At 37.3% G+C, this 18,428-nt stretch overlaps 1 protein-coding gene across 11 annotated transcripts in view; it reads left to right on the top strand.

Annotated features, from left to right (window-relative positions):
- Positions 1-18,428, top strand: part of Alg13 (ALG13 UDP-N-acetylglucosaminyltransferase subunit) — a 79,827-nt gene that overhangs the window by 49,129 nt on the left and 12,270 nt on the right. For 6 of the 11 annotated variants that reach the window (XM_048796918.1, XM_048796920.1, XM_015497918.2 and 3 more), the window contains 5 exons: positions 1,473-1,505; positions 1,601-1,656; positions 12,191-12,262; positions 13,520-13,685; positions 17,455-17,634. In XM_048796918.1, coding sequence (XP_048652875.1) covers positions 1,473-1,505; positions 1,601-1,656; positions 12,191-12,262; positions 13,520-13,685; positions 17,455-17,634 — 507 coding nt within the window. Of the gene's footprint in view, positions 1-1,472; positions 1,506-1,600; positions 1,657-2,285; positions 2,369-12,190; positions 12,263-12,765; positions 12,902-13,519; positions 13,686-17,454; positions 17,635-18,428 lie in introns of those variants that run through there. The other 5 variants (XM_048796917.1, XM_048796919.1, XM_048796926.1 and 2 more) reach the window with 5 other exon arrangements.

Genomic DNA, 18,428 nt, shown 5'->3' with positions numbered 1-18,428 from the left:
CTTTCTTGTGATATTCTTTGTGCTACTTATATTTAGGAAAATAAGAGTAGATGTTTCTAGGAATTGAATGAGGGCAAAATCTTTAGTACAAGAGTGATCTGTAAAATATTTATACATGCATGTGCTTAAGAATGCTCATATTTTGCCTTTTTATTCAGATGACTCTTGTCTTTTCCTTTTAGCTGTCATGGGTAGCTTTAAATAGTTTTCTCACCCATAGTGGCACATTTGTAGTAACTTAATCTTTGTTCTCACCTTAAACCCTGATGTCCTGAGGAGTTGAAGGCCTGTGTGATTTATGAGTGATGTTTCAGAATCAAATCCAGTTTAGACTTCTGGTGTTTTATTTGGTGGAAATCTGCCAAATTGAAGATTGATTTTTCTCTGCATTTCAATGTTATAGTGATTTTTTTAACCTTTATTTATCTATATGTGGTGCTGAGGATCAAACCCAGGGCCTCACGCATGCTAGGCGAGCACTCTACCACTGAGCTACAATCCCAGCCCTATAATATTTTTTTATAACTTTGTTGTTTATATTTTTATGTGGTACTGAAGTCCGAACCCAGTGCCTCATATATGCTAGGCAAATGCTGTACCACTGACCCACACCCCCAGCCCTGTTATAGTGATCTTAAAGTAAAATATTTTATATTTTATTGAGTCATCTTTTGAGGAGAAAATGATTTTACAAGTATTGCATGAAATAGGCTGAAAAACTAATAAGGCTTGAGATAGTCCTTTAATGTCCACCTCAGAAAACTATGGGGTATAGTCAGATTACATTACAGTCACTACTTGAGTGTTAACTATGTATGTTACCACCATGCTAATTTCTTTTCATTTAACTTAACACTCCTCAAAACCCATATGCACTAGGTATTTTAATCCCTATTTTTACCATAAAGAAGTACAAAGATTAAATAAGTGGCCTAAAGTTACGTTTTGTTTTGTTTTGTTTTGTTTTTTTTTTTTTTTGTGTGTGTGTGTGTGTGTGTGTATTAGGGATTGAACCTAGGGATATTCAACCACTGAGCCATATCCCTAGCCCATTTTTTATTTTTATTTTTAAATTTTGAGACAGAGTCTTACTAAGTTGCTGAGGCTGGCTTGGAACTTGTGATCCTCCTGCCTCAGCCTCCCAAGTCACTGGATAAAGTTATGTTCTTGATTGCCACACTATACTACTCTTACATGGAAAAAGTGGGCATAGCGTTCAAACAGATGTAAAAACCCTAGCTAAGAGCTAAGGGGATTTTGAAGAGAAATTTGTACTATTTGTAGCTAATCCTTAGATTCAATGTCTATTGAATACTATAAAAACTCCAATCACTTTCAAGAATGTATGCATTTTAGTTTTGAAAATGTATTTCATAAAACTTAAGAGAAAAAAAAAGCAGGTGTTGTCCTTTTTGATCTGCTGAGCTAAAAAGACCTATGTAAACACACTTTTGTCTTGCCTTTTTTTCTAGGGGAATATCATGAAGAGTATCTTTATCCTTCAGGTCAGTGAGATGTAATCTGACATTTATCATTGTTGGTGGAATTTCAAACTATAAATTAATGCTACTTTTTTTCCCCCTTTGGCTATATCCTCTAGAGCCAGACTATGAAACTTCACGTGTATATAGCACAACTGTGTCTACAGCAAACTTGGTAGGTATTTAATAATAGCAAATACTAATAAACTCATATCCACTATGTATTAGACCACTGTTCTAAGAACTATATATATAAATTATTTAAATCAGAATAGCCCTATGAGGCAATTAATTATATTCTCATTTTGTAGATGAAATTGAAGCATAGAAATTAAGTAATACATCTAACATCATACCACTTTTATGAAATTAATTCTGGTTAGATCTGTCCCTTATGAAGTGGTATGAGAGGACATTCTAACATTGGTAGTGATGATCATTTAGAAGATTTTATTACATTTTTTGTATCAAAATAGGCTTTAAATTCCAATATTATTAACAAGTATACTTTCTGATTATGCTACATATCCAGTGAAGGTCTATAGGAAGGTTTGCTCAGGTATTCAGGCTGTGGATGCTCCATCCATTTTTGCCAAAGCAGGAAATAAAAGGTGATAAATGGTGCATCGGGTCTTAAAGCTTTCACTGTAGATGACGCATTACTTTCTTTTTTCATTTTGTTGACCACAGAAGGTCTCACTAAAGAGTCTAATCTCTGTGTGCCTGGAAGGCAAAAATTTGGAAATATTTCGACAGCACAAAGAACTACAACATTCAACTTAAAAATGTATTTTCCTCCTGCAGGCAAAATACTGACTTCTACCCCAAAAGAGACAACCTAAAAAGTCCTATTCAGTGTAATCAAACTCAAAGCACAGGATTTCTGGGTAATGTGTAAGATTCTATATATTGGGTCCAGGTACAGTTCCTCTTGATCTTGAGGCCTGAACCCAAAACCACCAAGTTTAACACCCCTCTCCCAAATTTACAGTGGTGGGATAGTGTAAAAATTACAGTAAAGTTCTTAACTACTCAGAAAGGGGGAAAGTATAAGAAACATAGTTAATGGTCTGTAGCAATTCTGAGATTTATATGGGTACACATTGTGAGGGCTACCATGCTGCGCATAGGGACTATTCTCTGATTTATTATTATTGGCCATATTTGAAGTAGCCACTGGAGGATAATCCTTCCTTGGTAACTGAGTGACTTTCTCAGCCTGCTTCATAGAGAAGATAGGGGCTCAAGGATTTTTATTTCCCTTGAATGGTTTTAGTCCTGGCTCATGGTTTCTTTGGCTCTGAGTTGAATTTATTTGGATTCTGTTTGATTCCTATGTTTCTGGTACCAAAAGCTATACTAACAATTCCATTTTTATAGATATACTACTTAGATTTGCTATAATTCTTTGGTTTCTTATCCCTGAGTTCTTTCTACTTGATTGCAAGTACATTGAGCCCATCAAGGATTGATGGAAGGGACATACCTTTGGACACTTTTTCATGAGGTATTTTGTCTAAGTACACAGATTATATCCCTAGTTGAACACTTGCTTTGAGGCATCTTAATGCACTCAAAGATTTTAACAGTGATTTTATTTAATGCTGCAAAGCTGAGTTTTAACTGGTCTTCATCATCCAAAGCATTTATATTATATAGTTTAGGGTTGAAACATGCTTTCTTCAATCTTATGAGTCCCTAGATGCAAGGACTGTCTAGTCTATTCACTATCATTCCTTTCTACACACTGCCAACTTTTTCCTACATACATCTCTGAAAAGACCTTGCTAAACTGCTGATAATAGTCAAAACATAATACTAACATTTGCATTTCTAATTCATTTCACCAATCATTATCTCCTTCCCAGTTAGGTTTTTGTTATGGCAGCACCCTACTTCTACTTACCAGTTTCTGTTTCAGGTTTTGCTGCATTAACACTCTTCCACCCGCCCCACCAAAGACTCAGTTGACTGCACGTAGGAAAAGTTGTCCTTGCTAATGTTATATGTCCAGTGCAGGGTGGTTATGGCCTTCTGTTCATCATTGTCACTCAGGGATCTGGAGTGATGGGCTCATACTTTCACAGTTCAGCAGGACAAAAGATACAGAAATTGAACATTGACTATTAACATTTCTGCTCATATTTCATTGGTCAAATAACTCACATGGCCATACCTAACTTTAGATGGAACTAGAAAGGCATTCCTACCATGTACCCAAGAGAACTGGAATAATTATTTTCTATTATCTAATTATGATTAATTTTAACCTTGGAATCTTCAGGTACTAAAACTTTTGTTTTACTGTTAAGTTTTCTATACATCTTAGAAATTAGAAGAAAATTCTGATGCATAATTATTTTCCCTTTCTTCTTCCTTCTCCTACTTTGCCCTTGTTAGAAAAATAGTGTTTTCCCTACCCCATTATTATTATTCTCATATTGAGTATACTTTCAATACCATCTCTTGAAATAGCCATCCAAATGAAAAGGTAAATAAAAATCTTATCGTTATGGGTGACAGGAAGGGACACTTCGTTGTTCCTTTAATTTCACTTTTTCCATGTTCCTTTTTGTTCTGAATTCATGATATGCCCCTAGAGCTTTGAATCTCATAAGAGATTCCACTCCCAGCCCCCAAATCCAAAGCAAATTTATAAGTGATTTTTTTCCTGCTGTATTTTTGCCGCAGTCTGGCTGGGCACAATCAGGAGCCACTTGTCAAAAGAAACTAACTTTATTTTTAGAACCACACACGCCAAACAAAACAGCCTCTCAGGAAAAATCCTCAGAGCCTCAACTGCCACCACCGGCTTTTCACAAGCCTCTCTCCACCTCCCACAATCCTCCTGCTCTTGAGGCCGATTGGCTGGGTCACGTGGGCGGAGCCAAAAAAAGTCCCCCAATGAGCAGCTCCGTGGTCTGAAAGGGCAGGGAAACAGTCCAATGAGCATCACCGCAGAGGAGCCAATCAGCTAGATGTTGCTGGGGCCGCTGTGAGCCAATCATCAGCCGGCAGTTGGAAGTTTGCTGGCAGCTGGAAGTTTGCTGGGGCCCCTTTGGCTGTGGCTCTCAACATCTCCCCCTCTCTGTTTAAACAACAAGCATGTGGCTTAGGGACCGTGTCTGTTAGGCAGTCCAATTCAACATATGGTCCTTACCCGTCATCGGATGAACTGACCTCTAGGCGTCAGCCTCCTGTCTTAGGTTGGTACCACTGCAATTGGATCATACCCGTCACTGACTACCGGTCCAGCATACAGCTATACTTGTGGATAGGCCTTTGCACCAGTGGGGGGGTGAGGTTCTTTGCCTCACCTCTGTTGGCCCCCAAATTTTAGACCATCACTAGTAGAGGAGGATGCAAAATGCCATGACATTAAGCCAATTGAGGGCTCCTTTGAAAAATTGTACCACCGGTGACATCATCAGCAAAAATACCCCAACACTACCACAAGTCGCTGCACCAACAGATAGTTCACAATGCATACAGGTGAGCTCACAATGTGTCCAGGCAAGTTCTGCAAGCAGTTCAGTGATGGCTATTGTAGAAGCTGTAGATTGGTTTTATCTTTGACTTCACCAGCACTGGGATGAAGATAGGAATTCTGGCAATAATGGCTAAAGAAAAAATTATGTAACATTACAGAAGGCACTAAAAGAAAACAATTTTCTTAACAATTTACATTGTCTTTAAGAGAATTATTAAATATAATGAAAAGGAAAGGTGAAAGTAAACAAACAGATCTGTTAACCTTCTTTTGTGTTCACATATTAAAACAATCTTTAACAGCTGTTTACCCAATTAAATTAAACCATTTAAATCACGTGAATTAAAAAAAAATATTTGGATCCATTTTATCATGAGCGCTCATCATATATGATATATGGACATACATACATTCAAACATATAACACAAAACACAAGTGTGCACACATAATATAATACATACAACACATAACATTATAGTAAAGGCCTTATAACTTTTTACAGGTGAAATCTCCATTGCAATGTTTAAAAACTCTATAGTCAAAAAATAGAACTGATCAGCAAAACATTAACCTAGGTCTGTATGAGCTCAAAAAACAAAATAGAACTTCATGATATGGCAAAGGGCAATAATAAAATAGATATTGAAAAAAAGCATCCTGGTTCTGTTGCAGATGTAAGAATAGCCAAACTGGAGTTTTGGATATCAGTTGTTATGGATTTGAGCCAAATCATCTTCTTTTTGGTCTGTAGAAATCGCTTTAGTTAATCTTTCTGGAATCCAAATCGGCTGCTGTTCTCCCTGTGGAAACACATAAACAGACCCCCGACTCCAGACAATCACTGGGTCAGGACCTTGGTTAATCTCTCTGGAATCCAAATCGGCTGCTGTTCTCCCTGTGGAAACACACAAACAGACCCCCGACTCCAGACAATTACTGGGTCAGGACCTTTCCATTGTCCTGTTAGAATATCCTTCCAAAGTACCTTGGGCTTATGTACATTTTTTGGACACATATGCCTTTCCGCAGCACTAAGTCCTGATGAATCCAAATTTAAAAAGTTTAGAGTAAAAAGGGTTATTTTAAGTTTATCTTTGGGGAATATATACCCCTTCCCAATTCCTTCTTTTTGCTTTAATAAGTACATTTTAATAGTTTGATGAGCTCTTTCAACTATGCCTTGTCCCTGTGGATTGTATGGGATTCCTGTTATATGAGTAATGCCAAATGTTGAGCAAAATTGTTTAAAAGAGGTAGAAGTATAACCAGGGGCATTATCTGTTTTTAACTGTTTTGGAACACCCACAGTGGCAAAATTTTGTAAGCAATGAGCTATAACATCTTTAGTTTTTTCTCCGGCATGAAGGGAGCCCATCAAAAATCCAGAAGAAGTATCAACTGTAACATGCAAATATTTTAATTTTCCAAATTCTGGCAAGTGTGTGACGTCCATCTGCCAAATATGGTTAGGTATCAATCCTCTAGGATTGACTCCAAGATTAACTTGTGGTAAAAAGGTCACACAATTTTGACATTGTTTTATTATTTGTCTAGCTTGTTCCTTAGTTATTTTAAAACGCTTTTGTAAAGTATTAGCATTGACATGGAACTTTTTATGAAAATTTATAGCTTCTTCTAGTGTAGAGAAAATATGTATGTCATGTGTAGTTTTATCTGCTAAATCATTGCCCAAACTAAGGGCTCCAGGCAATCCTGTATGTGCCCTGATATGTCCTATAAAGAATGGATCTTTTCTGTCCCAGATTAGACTTTGTATAGTGGAAAGCAAAGAGAAAACAGTAGAAGAAGGGGAAATCCTACCAGCATCTTCAAGAGATACTATAGCATTAACTACATACTGACTATCAGAAAATAAATTAAATACAGAATCTTTAAACATCACAAAAGCTTGTAAAACTGCATTAAGCTCTACCTTTTGAGCTGATTGTTTGGGTACTAAAAATGTAAAAGTTTGATCAGGGGTAACTACTGCTGCTGTACCATTATTTGACCCATCAGTGAATATATTTGGAGCATTCATGATAGGTGTTTTTCTTGTCATTTTTGGAAAAATTACAGGATGCAATGACCAAAAAGACAATAAAGGATTAGATGGTAAGTGGTTATCAAATGAAACATTAGATTTGCACATGATTATTGCCCAAGTATTTAACTCATTAGCTAACTCATCAATTTGATTCATAGTATATGGAGTAATAATTTTATTGGGAGAAATTCCAAACACTCCCTTTGCTGCTTTTATTCCTTTGAGTATTAATTGTCCTACAGCCTCAGGATACCTAGTAAGAATAGTGTTAGGAGAATAAGATAAATGTATCCATAATAATGGACCTTCTTGCCAAAATACTCCTGTAGGAATATTTTTTGTTGGTAGTACAATAAATAATAAAGGCAAACTTATATCAATTCTATCCAAATGCATATTTTCCATATATGTTTCAATGATTTTTAATGCCTTTCTTGCTTCAGGCGTTAACATTCGGGGTGAATTTGGATCTGATGGACCTTTTAGGATATCAAATAAAGGTCCCAACTCTCCTGTTGGTATACCTAAATAAGGCCTTATCCAATTTATGTCTCCTAATAACTTTTGAAAGTCATTAAGTGATTTGAGTTGATCTACTCGTATTTGAATTTTTGGTGGACGGACCATGGTTGAGGATAATAGAACTCCTAAATAATTAATTGGAAAATTTAATTGTACTTTATCTATTGCTATCTCTAGATTATAATTTTTTAATAAGTTTGTAAGTGTGGCATAACATTCTAGCAATGTGTTTTTATCTTTGTGTGCTAATAATACATCATCCATATAGTGAAATATTTGTAGTTCAGGATTTTGATTTCTAAGTGGCTGGATTACTTTGTTAACATAAATTTGACACATAGTTGGGCTGTTAGCCATCCCTTGAGGGAGTACTTTCCATTCATATCTCTGATCAGGACCTTCATGATTCAGTGCAGGGATAGTAAATGCAAAACGTGGACTATCCTCAGGATGAATTGGAATTGAAAAAAAACAATCTTTAATATCTATAACTAAAACATACCAGGTTTTTGGCAAAGCAGACAATTGAGGAATCCCTGATTGAGCAGGTCCCATAATAACCATCTCATTATTAATGGCTCTTAAATCTTGCAATAATCTCCATTTACCAGATTTCTTTTTGATGACAAAAATGGGAGTATTATGGGGAGATACAGAAGGTTGTATATGTCCTTCTGCTAATTGTTGTTTGACCAGGTCATGGGCTGCTTGTATCTTTTCTTTAGTCAGGGGCCACTGAGGAACCCATACTGGTCTTTCTGATTTCCAAGTAATTTTTATTGTCTCAGTGGCCCTTTCTGAAAATCCAACCCATGTCTGTCTGTTCCTTGATCTATTTGTATTGGTGCTGCTATACCTTGTTCTTGTTTTTCTAATCTTTTTCCTTTCCTAAAACCTTGTCTAGTCATAATAGTGGGTGCATTTTGGTTGATGTTATTTGTTAATGTCAAACCTAATTGATCTAGGACATCTCGTCCCCATAAATTTACGGGAAGATGATCCAATACATATGGCTGTATAGTTCCTTCACATCCTTCAGGATCCTTCCAATCTAATACCATTGCACTTCTATGGGGATTAGTCGCCACTCCTAGGCCTCGAAGCGTTTGAGTGGCTTGTTGTAATGGCCAATGTTTTGGCCATTCTTGACGAGAGATGATGCTAAGGTCTGCACCTGTATCCAGTAGCCCATTAAATTCATGTCCTTGAATATTTAGTTTTAGCATGGGGCGAGAATCTAAATTTAAAGAAAGCATAGCCCAATCTACACCTGTGGAGCCTAATCCCTTGGAACCTCTTTCTACAGTACGACTGGAAAATTTATCATGTAGGCTGGGTATTATTAGTAACTGTGCTATTCTATCTCCTGGTGAAATTACTGATATACCCTTTGGAGAACTGGCTATAATTTTTATTTCACCTTCATAATCGGGATCAATTACCCCAGGACTTATCATAAGTCCTTTTAGAGTAGAAGAGCTGCGTCCCAATAATAAGCCTACTGTTCCTTTGGGAAGAGGTCCTTTCACCCCTGTGGGAATGATTTGAACTCCCATCTCTGGAGTTAGTACTGCTCTGGCGGAGGCGCAGATGTCCAACCCTGCGCTCCCTCTGGTTTGTCTGATGAGGGATCTGATGGACAATGTGTCCTGGGCACTACCCTGATGGGGTTGCTGGGTTCCTCCAGTGCTCCGTATATTTGTGGTTTTGGGCCCCGGAGCATTGGGCCCCCCTGTCCATTTTTTGGCAATGGAGCCCGATGCCTTTCTCCACGATATCGTGGATAAACACCTGGTCCTTGTTCGTTTTTTGATAATGGAGTACCCTCTATGGTGGTTTGAGAACGGCATTCATTAGCCCAATGTCTCCCTCTACGGCATCGTGGGCAAATACCTGGTATTCTACTCCTTTGATACCTAGTTTTGTTAAACCCTCCTCCAATGGGGCAATTCCTTTTAAAATGTCCTGTTTGTTCACAATTGTAGCATGTTCTTGGCCTGGCATCTAAAGCCTGTTTTACTGCAGCTGCCACAATTTGCCCTTGTTCATTAATGTCTCTGGCATCTAAAGCCTGTTTTACTGCAGCTGCCACGACTTGCTCTTGTTCATTAATGTCTCTACATAATTTAATATATGTGTTTAAATCTTCATGTTTCCATGGTCTAATGATATCTCTGCACCAACGATTCGCTTGCTCATAAGCCAGGTGTTTTAGTAATGGCATTGCTTGTTCTGTATTCCCAAAAACTCTGGTAGCTGTTTGAATAAGCCTATCTACAAATTCAGCATAAGGTTCATTAGCTCCTTGTATTACCTTAGATAATTGACCTTGTAAACCTCCATGTCCTTGTAAAGTCTTCCATGCCTTAATTGCATCTACAGCAATTTGTGCATATACACCAGGATCATATGCAATTTGTTGCTGCTGATCCTCATAAGGTCCCTTTCCTAACAACATATCTAGATTTCTCTGAGGATAACCAGCTGCTGCATTTCGCCTAGCCGTCTCCTTGCAAAATTCCTCATTGGCAACCTTCCATAACAGGTATTGTCCTCCATTTAGCACAGCTTTACACATATTAGCCCAATCTGCTGGCGTCATGTTCAAGTTGTTAATGGATTCGACCATGCTTACAGTGAAGGGTGCTTGAGGACCATAGGTTGTTACAGCCTCTTTTAGCTGCTTCACTGTTTTGAAATTTAAAACTTGGTAAAATCGCTGCCCTCCTGCCTCAAATACAGGGCATGTTAATATTTGAGATCTTGTCTCAGGATCCCAACTATCAACTGCGGGGGTTGGGGACCTCCCAGCATATGGAGGTGGCCTTGTTAGTTGGACACTTACGTCCTCTGGTGATAGAAAGGTGTTAGTAGCAGTCTCCTGTAGAGGTGGTGCTGTTGGTTGGACACTTACACCCTCTGGTGATAGAAAGGTGTTAGTAGCAGTCTCCTGTTGTAACTTTCCCCCTGATGGCTTTTTCTGTTTTACACTTTCTTTCTCTGTCTGACTAGCTTGAGAGGCCTTCTCTTTTACTTGAATCTTTTCCTCTGTCTGACTAACTTGAGAGACCTTCTCTTTTACTTGAATCATTATGTCTTCTTCTTCCTCTACCATTGTCTGAACTGAAGGCTTTGGACTAAGCAAACAAGATATGAACGTCCACAATGGCAATGTGCCAACTGGCAGAGTCCCTGGGCTTTTCTTTTCTATTCTTTTTAAATCTTCACCATGATGGTTCCATTGTGATATATTTAACAACTCCTCCTTAAAAAGCCATGGGCTACATTTTTGTATTGTATCAACGTATGCCCTGATTGTTCTTGATTTTACTGAGATGCCTCCTTCCTCTAACAATTTACTTAACACTCTTTCAGTTTGTTTTTTACTAATTTCTGATCCCGTATTTCTACTATAATACAACCCAACAAGATAACGCCTAACAAAACTGAAACAGAGTGAAACAAAATTGGAACAACACAAAATCATTATAATAGCCTCCTGAAATGTCCATCCGTCCTTTCTCCCTATCTGTTCCTCAGATGTGAGCGGTTTTTCTTCCATCTTACACATCTCCAGGGACAGGCAACTTAAAACAAAAGTGAAACAAAATAACAAAAGAAGAATCTTAAAATGGCTACCCATCCTCTTGCCCTGCCCTCAGGGGCGAGCAGTTCACTTACCCTCAGTCGCTCCCCGTGCGAGCCACCAAATGCCGCAGTCTGGCTGGGCACAATCAGGAGCCACTTGTCAAAAGAAACTAACTTTATTTTTAGAACCACACACGCCAAACAAAACAGCCTCTCAGGAAAAACCCTCAGAGCCTCAACTGCCACCACCGGCTTTCCACAAGCCTCTCTCTCCCACACAAGCTTCTCTCCACCTCCCACAATCCTCCTGCTCTTGAGGCCGATTGGCTGGGTCACGTGGGCGGAGCCAAAAAAGTCCCCCAATGAGCAGCTCCGTGGTCTGAAAGGGCAGGGAAACAGTCCAATGAGCATCACCGCAGAGGAGCCAATCAGCTAGATGTTGCTGGGGCCGAGGAGCCAATCAGCTAGATGTTGCTGGGGCCGCTGTGAGCCAATCATCAGCCGGCAGTTGGAAGTTTGCTGGCAGCTGGAAGTTTGCTGGGGCCCCTTTGGCTGTGGCTCTCAACATATTTTTACTGCCACAGTAATCTGTTATGCATAAGTCTAAGCCTTTTTAAATGATCTTTACTTTCACAAAAACAAGGTCTTGGGCCACAGGGAAATAGTATTTGAATCCTTACTCTGTTAACATCCTGCTTAATTAGGATGTAGCTAAACAAGCACTGAACCTATCCTTGTCCCAAACTACAGATAAAAGGCTTTCTTTTTGGAAAACTGTTATTGGTGTTTGAAGCTTTTAGGGCAAGAAAGACGTACTAAGAAGGTGTTTCAATCCATGACGACTGGTTGGTTGTGATGAGGATAGGTAATATAGCTGTCACCTAAATTAGGTACTAGAATGATACCTTTTGAACCATTGTCTTAGTAGTCACTTGAAAACTTGAATGATTTCAGGACATATCACTTTCATTTAGCTTTAAAGATTGAAACAAAGCAGATATTTTATTAATGTGTTGGCTTCTGGATTTCTTTGTTCAACTATATTTCTGTATTCATTAAAGTCTCTTCAGGACAGAAGACCATGTTCTTTGTCTCCTCAGGATACAGTTACCTCATACAGCTACCCCCAGAAGGTAATCTCTTAGTATTAGCAAGCATTCATTTACATGGTCTGAATAGAGGAAATGAGTTTTCTCTTTCTTTACCTTCATCATACTTCTAAGCATCTGCTTGTGTTTCTTTAAATAGTATTTTAATATTGTGGCACCTGGCACAGTGATTCATAAATTCATTCAACAAATTGATTAAACATATATGGTATTCCAGACACTGTTCTATGTGTTCATGTTAAACTACTCGTACTTTACCATGAAACTTGTACATAATGAATGAGTTAATATTAAATTACCTAACAAAGTTATCTTTGTTTTACTGAAACTTAAATGTAAGGCTGTCCTCTGGAATTCAGAGTCAGCATAAAGAAAGGAAGCTGAAATCAAAGAGTGAATAGGATTGTCTGGGAAAAGGAAGAGATTGAGAATCTAGAACAGAGCCTGCTGTTCACAAAATTTAGAAAATGAATAGAAAATGAATAGTCAAGGATGGAAGAAAAGCATATTATGCTTCCATATTGTAGAAGTTCTGAAGAGGGAAGAATTTTGAGGAACAGTCAAGTGTCACTTGCTGCCAAGAGGTCAAACAACATAAAGATTAACAAGAGTCTACTAGAGTTTGCCATAGAGACCACTGATGACTTTGAATGCAATTTCAGAGGAACAGAGTGGGTAGCAGGCACTCTGCAGTTAGTGGTAAGTTTCGGAAATAGGGGCTGCCAGTGAGGACGGTGTTTAATAGGAGTCTGTTACCATTGATTACCTCTTCATGCTCATCCCTGTAGTAGATGCTGTGAGAAAGTAACCTGTTCTCTTGAGGAGCTTTTTCCTAAGCAGCAAAAATTGCAATCTCATGAAATCTTGAAGTTAAAAAAATGCAAAGCACCTTTTATATTTAAAAAGTGTTTATGTGGGGAAATGTGTATGCATATATGCATTACAAATCTCTGGAATGATTGGCAGGAAACACGGAAGTGACCTGGTTGGGAAGAAGGCAACTAGGTATATGGAGGACAGGAGTTTGAAGGAAATTTTTCATTGAAGTTTCATTGAATCATTTTGTTTGCCTTTTCGGGAAAACAAAATTAAAAAGCTTTCAAAATAATGTCGTGTCTTCTAAAAGAAGTAACCTTTCTATATAGGGTTTATACAAAGTTTGACTTTTCAGTGTTTTACTTATCAAAACAAAATATTTCCTATAATGTAGGTTCAGATAAGAAACCAATGCTGTTAAAGAAGCCAAACTTAAGAATTCTGAACTTTCTTCTATACTTTCAGATGATGGGAAATTCTGCAGCAGTTGCAGCTTCCTGTGCCAATAATGTTCCAGCTGCAGTCTTATCTAACTGTACAGCAGCTAATCAAGCTAATAATACCTCGCCAGTTTCCTCACAGAATGTTATTCAGCCTCTATTTGTATCTCCACCTACAGGAGGTAGATCAGGTAGGTTTTTAGTGTTTGCTTACTTTGAAAGCTCTTTTCCTATTCATAAACATGTGCATACGAGTATTCTAGCTATTAGATAGGATAATTTTATAATATCTTGAATTTTAACTTATTAAGTTTGTGGTGCTATTCAGGAATCCATGAGATTTGAGAGTCAAGGTTTCAATTGGCTCCAGTAAGATTCTGTGCCTATCATATGCTACTGACTACTTAGAAGACTTGTACTAGTTTCTAAAACTTGAGTTGTTTTATTATGTTTCTCACTTTATTGGATAAATTTCTAAAAAGTTTGCTGTAAAATACATTCCTGTGTAATGAATTATGTTCCTATAAATATCATAATAAAGAATATTAGGCTCTAGATTTTAAGAATCTAGGTTAAAATCCCAGTTTTGCAGCTTATTAGGTGTGTAATTTTGGTCATGTTACTAAACCTTTTTTATCTATGTGCTTGGGAGTATGGATAGTACTAATTCATGCAGTAGTTGTGGAATGGAATGATTTAATATAAATTAAAATTCTCAGAATTCTGAGACGATCATGGCAACAACAGCATAGCTTTTCTGAGTCCTCAAGTAAAAACCTACAAACAAAATCTGCAACAAAACTAGATGATATGGTATCCACACAAACCCTCAAATTGAAGTAGGTAGGGAGAAACTACCAGCACAGGACTTTTGAATACTCTCAGGTTTGTGTGGGAGCAAGAAACTTGAAGCACTGAGGATGTTATATAGACTGAAGAATAGAATAACCCCAGAAGAAATTAGAGTGGCCAATTTGGAATAAGTAGCTAAAACTGGGAAGGGATTTGATCTTTCTAATAGTAGGAGAGTGTATGAGCCACTTGATAGAAGAACCAAAAGGTTTAGAAAGCAGTTTAGCCCCTCAGACCTGACCTTGCAGTGCTCCCTTTTAGGGTATTGTTTCTCACTGAGGAGAAGTTTCTGGGAGTGGATTCAGAATTGATCATGATGGGGGAAAAGACCAGGTCCAGACTAAAATTGGGGAGGACAGAACCAAGGAATCCTAGAAACCAGTTATATTTTGAATATTCCACAAAACAGAGCTTAATGAAGTCAGAAGACTATTCCCCACTTGTAAAATTCATGAAAATTAATTTTGCATATAACTAAAAAAAGAAAAGCATTAAGGTAAAATGGTATACAAAGATATGTTAAGAAATATTAGAATAATATCCCTGCCAGGCGTGGTGACACATGCCTGTAGTACCAGTGGCTTGGAAGGCTAAGGCGGGAGGATAATGAGTTCAAAGGCAAGGCACTAAGCAACTCAGTGAGACGGTATCTCTAAATAAAATATAGAATAGAGCTGGGGATGTGGCTCAGTGGTCAAGTGCCCAAGTTCACTCCCTGGTAACCTTCACACACACAAGGTCTGGGGATATGGGTTGGTGGTTAGGTGCCCCTGGGCTCAATCAATCCCTGATAGAAAAGAAAAAGATGACTATCCCTTCAGATGGCAAAAGTATGCCAGAAATTAAGCTCAGCAAACTTAAAATTGTAACAGTCTATTTCAAAATGAGGTAAAGAAATTAACAAAATACTACAGAATGTTAAAGAATAACAGAAGTCAGAATTAGAAAAACACATGAGGCTACAATATTCAGGAAAGATTTAGAAAAAGAAGACAATCATTTTAGTAATGACAAACTATAAAGAGCCCAATCTAATATATATACTAGCTAGAAAAACGAGGCCAGGCATAGTGGGGGAATGCCTATAATCCCAGCCCCTCTGAGGCAGGAAGGCTGAGGCAGAAAGATCTCAAGTTGGAGTCCAGCCTCAGCAATTTATTACTATGCTGTCAAGCAAGGCAATCACATGTGGTAATTTAAATTAGTTGCAATTCAATAAAATATTTAGTTCTTCAGTCACTTAAGCCTCATGCTAAGTGCTCAAAGCCACACGTGGCTAGCAGTTATGGTATAGGACAACACAGAATATTTGTACCCTCATAGAAAATTGTCACACAATAGTGTATAGAGAATGAGGTTTGAATTTTTACCCAAAATATGTTTCAGTCTTTTTTTTTGCATTAGTTTTGGTGACCCCTTAAATTTTGTGCTGGAGCACCTCACCATACCTTAGTCTTGGCCCTGTTCTTTGATCTGTAGAGAAGTGGAGCCTTACTGTATATATTTATATTCCCTTCTGAAATGTCCTAAAGCAGCTGCAGCTACGTGGATGGGCGAAATGCCCTATGTTGATTTCTACTAATATCAGAGAAAACAGTACTTCTCTCTTTCTGGAGCCATCCCTTGAATTATACCTGTTAAGCTTATGGAGCTCAAAGTCTGAGGATGTCATGCTTATGCATTTCTAGAGCAATTGAAAATAAAAGCCTTTTCTTAAAGGGCTTACTGTACAGACAGTAACCTTCAAATTTCTTTTACTGTTGATTTAGGCCTATGAGAATGTATTAAACTATCTCTGTCTACTGGCCTGCTATTTTCCAACTGAGTACTCCATGCTACTTTTTTTTTAAAGAGATGGTGTGGTTTGTTTTGAGTGCTAGTTTTAAAGGAATAAAGGTGGTTTTTTTTTTTTTTTTTTTTTTTTTTTTTTGATAAGCCATTTTTTTGGTTGGTTCATAGATTTAGAGCATTAGGGGATATTCTGAAAATTAAATTCTTTTCCCAAAAGTGGAGATTTCTAATCATATGTCAAAATTCTAAAATAGTTGAGCAAATTTTAAAAATTTACTGTTTAATTGAGACACAGTAAAATTCTTGTTTTGATGCTCAGTTCTATGAGTTTTTAATAAATGCATAAAGTTGTATAACTGCCACCACAATGAAGACAGAATTGTTTTATCACCCCCCAAAATTGTTTCATCAACTTTTAGATCATCCTAAGACACAATCTCTTATTACTATTAGCCTGTAGCTTTGTAAAAAGAACAGATGAGTATGTTACTAGTATTTGTCACTGAATGAAAACAGTATGGATTAGTTCTTGCTAAATTACCAAAATAATAAACTTGCATAAATTGTTCCTATACTAACCTCAGGCTACTTGAACCCAAATATTCAATCCTTTATTGAATGATGCAATGAAACTTTCTATACTCTTAGGGCTAAAATGATAGTGCCAGTAATACAGCAATGAAATTTGGTACTTGAATTTCCCAATTTGGCAAAAATAATTAGTTTAATTGATCATTTATCAAAAAATGAACAAATTTAATTTGGCATATTATACATGTGTATGTATGTTTTTACTATGTTGGAACCATAATTTTTCCTTTATCATAATAGAGGATGAATATTTAAGCATTATATTTTCATTTCACATATCAAAAATTGTCATAAATGAGCATTGTTTTTAAGCTGTTTTAACAAGCATGAAATGTTGAAAGGATAAAATATTGCATATATCCTGCTTTGTTTTAGATTTTTGTCCCTCCTTAGAGATTAAAATGTGGTAAGCTGTAGTTACCTATATTCCTCAGATGCTTACCAGTAGAATTCTTCAGACATAACTGAAAACTCTGAAATCTCTAATCTGTGCTGTTTAATCTGTCTCTTCTGAACTTCTACATCTTGTAATTTTGACTGACAGATTGCTGAAAACATGTTTAAATTTGTGTTGGGTATAAAGCTAAGTAACCTTCCAGCTTTTTGTTTTTAAGTCAAACTATGAGTTAAGAATTCTTTGATCATATTCAGGAAATAAGAAAGCCCAGAAGATGAACTATTGCTTTTAAGATGTTACTCTTGTGCACTGACACTTTGTTTTGTTAGTGATTGCAGCACCATCCTATCCATACCATTCTGTTCCTGCTGCTGGGTCCTCTCTCCCACCACCACCACCACTACCACTTCCTGCTTCTGCTCTTGAAATGGGGGAGGCTTCAAACTTACCACCTCCACCTCCACCTCCACCCTATTCCTGTGATCCAAGTGGCAGTGATCTGCCTCAAGGTAAGTAGATTTTGAGACTTGTATAAGTTTATTTATGTCTGAGCAATTTTTTAAGAGCTATCTTTGGTTGACCTATGAGGTGGGGAACCAAATGGAAATTGACTTGAGACCATAAAGCTGGGTAATTGACTAGGGAAAGGATCAATTGTAAATTAAAAGCTGAGAATATCTTCTGTATAATAAATGGGTAGTTCATTTCAACAACTCATGATGTTTTTTGTTTGTTTGTTTGTTTTAGTAACAACCTGTCTATCCTGAAGTTTCTCAAATGAGTAGCTTTGCTTTTCTCAATTATTTTTCTTGAAAAGCAGGAGTTGGTATCAGAATTTTTCCTTTGCATAAACTTACGAAATTATTGCAATCTTGAGTGCAACTGAATTTTGAATAGGGCTCTTAAGGGTCTGATCTGCCTTGGATTTCAGCTATGTGTTCCTGTTTCTAAAGAGTAATTTTCCATGGGAAGTTTTTTGTTACCTCTCCATTTGTCAGTATTTACTCAAGAGAATTATAGTTGCCGGAGAATTATAGTTGTTGGTCATTTGCAGCTTGCTTATATTTTTGGCTTAGCATTCTCTTGATTTTTCTAGCTGCTTATCTACTCTGTTGTGAGTTTTTCCCTAGCCCTTAAGGCAATCATCAAAATTGTCTCCAACTCCATTCTGTTTTTTTTTTCCCCTACCTTAAAACTTCATTGTGTCTATGTAGTGATTCCCAAATTGTGCATTGGTCTCAAAAGTTTCAGTTAGCTTGTTTTCTAGCTGCTCTCAAGGTATTTCCTGTAGCTTTTTAGACTT

Source organism: Marmota marmota, unplaced genomic scaffold, assembly GCF_001458135.2.
Source record: "Marmota marmota marmota unplaced genomic scaffold, marMar, whole genome shotgun sequence".
NCBI classification, from domain to species: Eukaryota; Metazoa; Chordata; class Mammalia; order Rodentia; family Sciuridae; genus Marmota; species Marmota marmota.
Note: the sequence above shows the minus strand (reverse complement) of the source record. Positions and strands in the feature narration are given on the sequence as shown.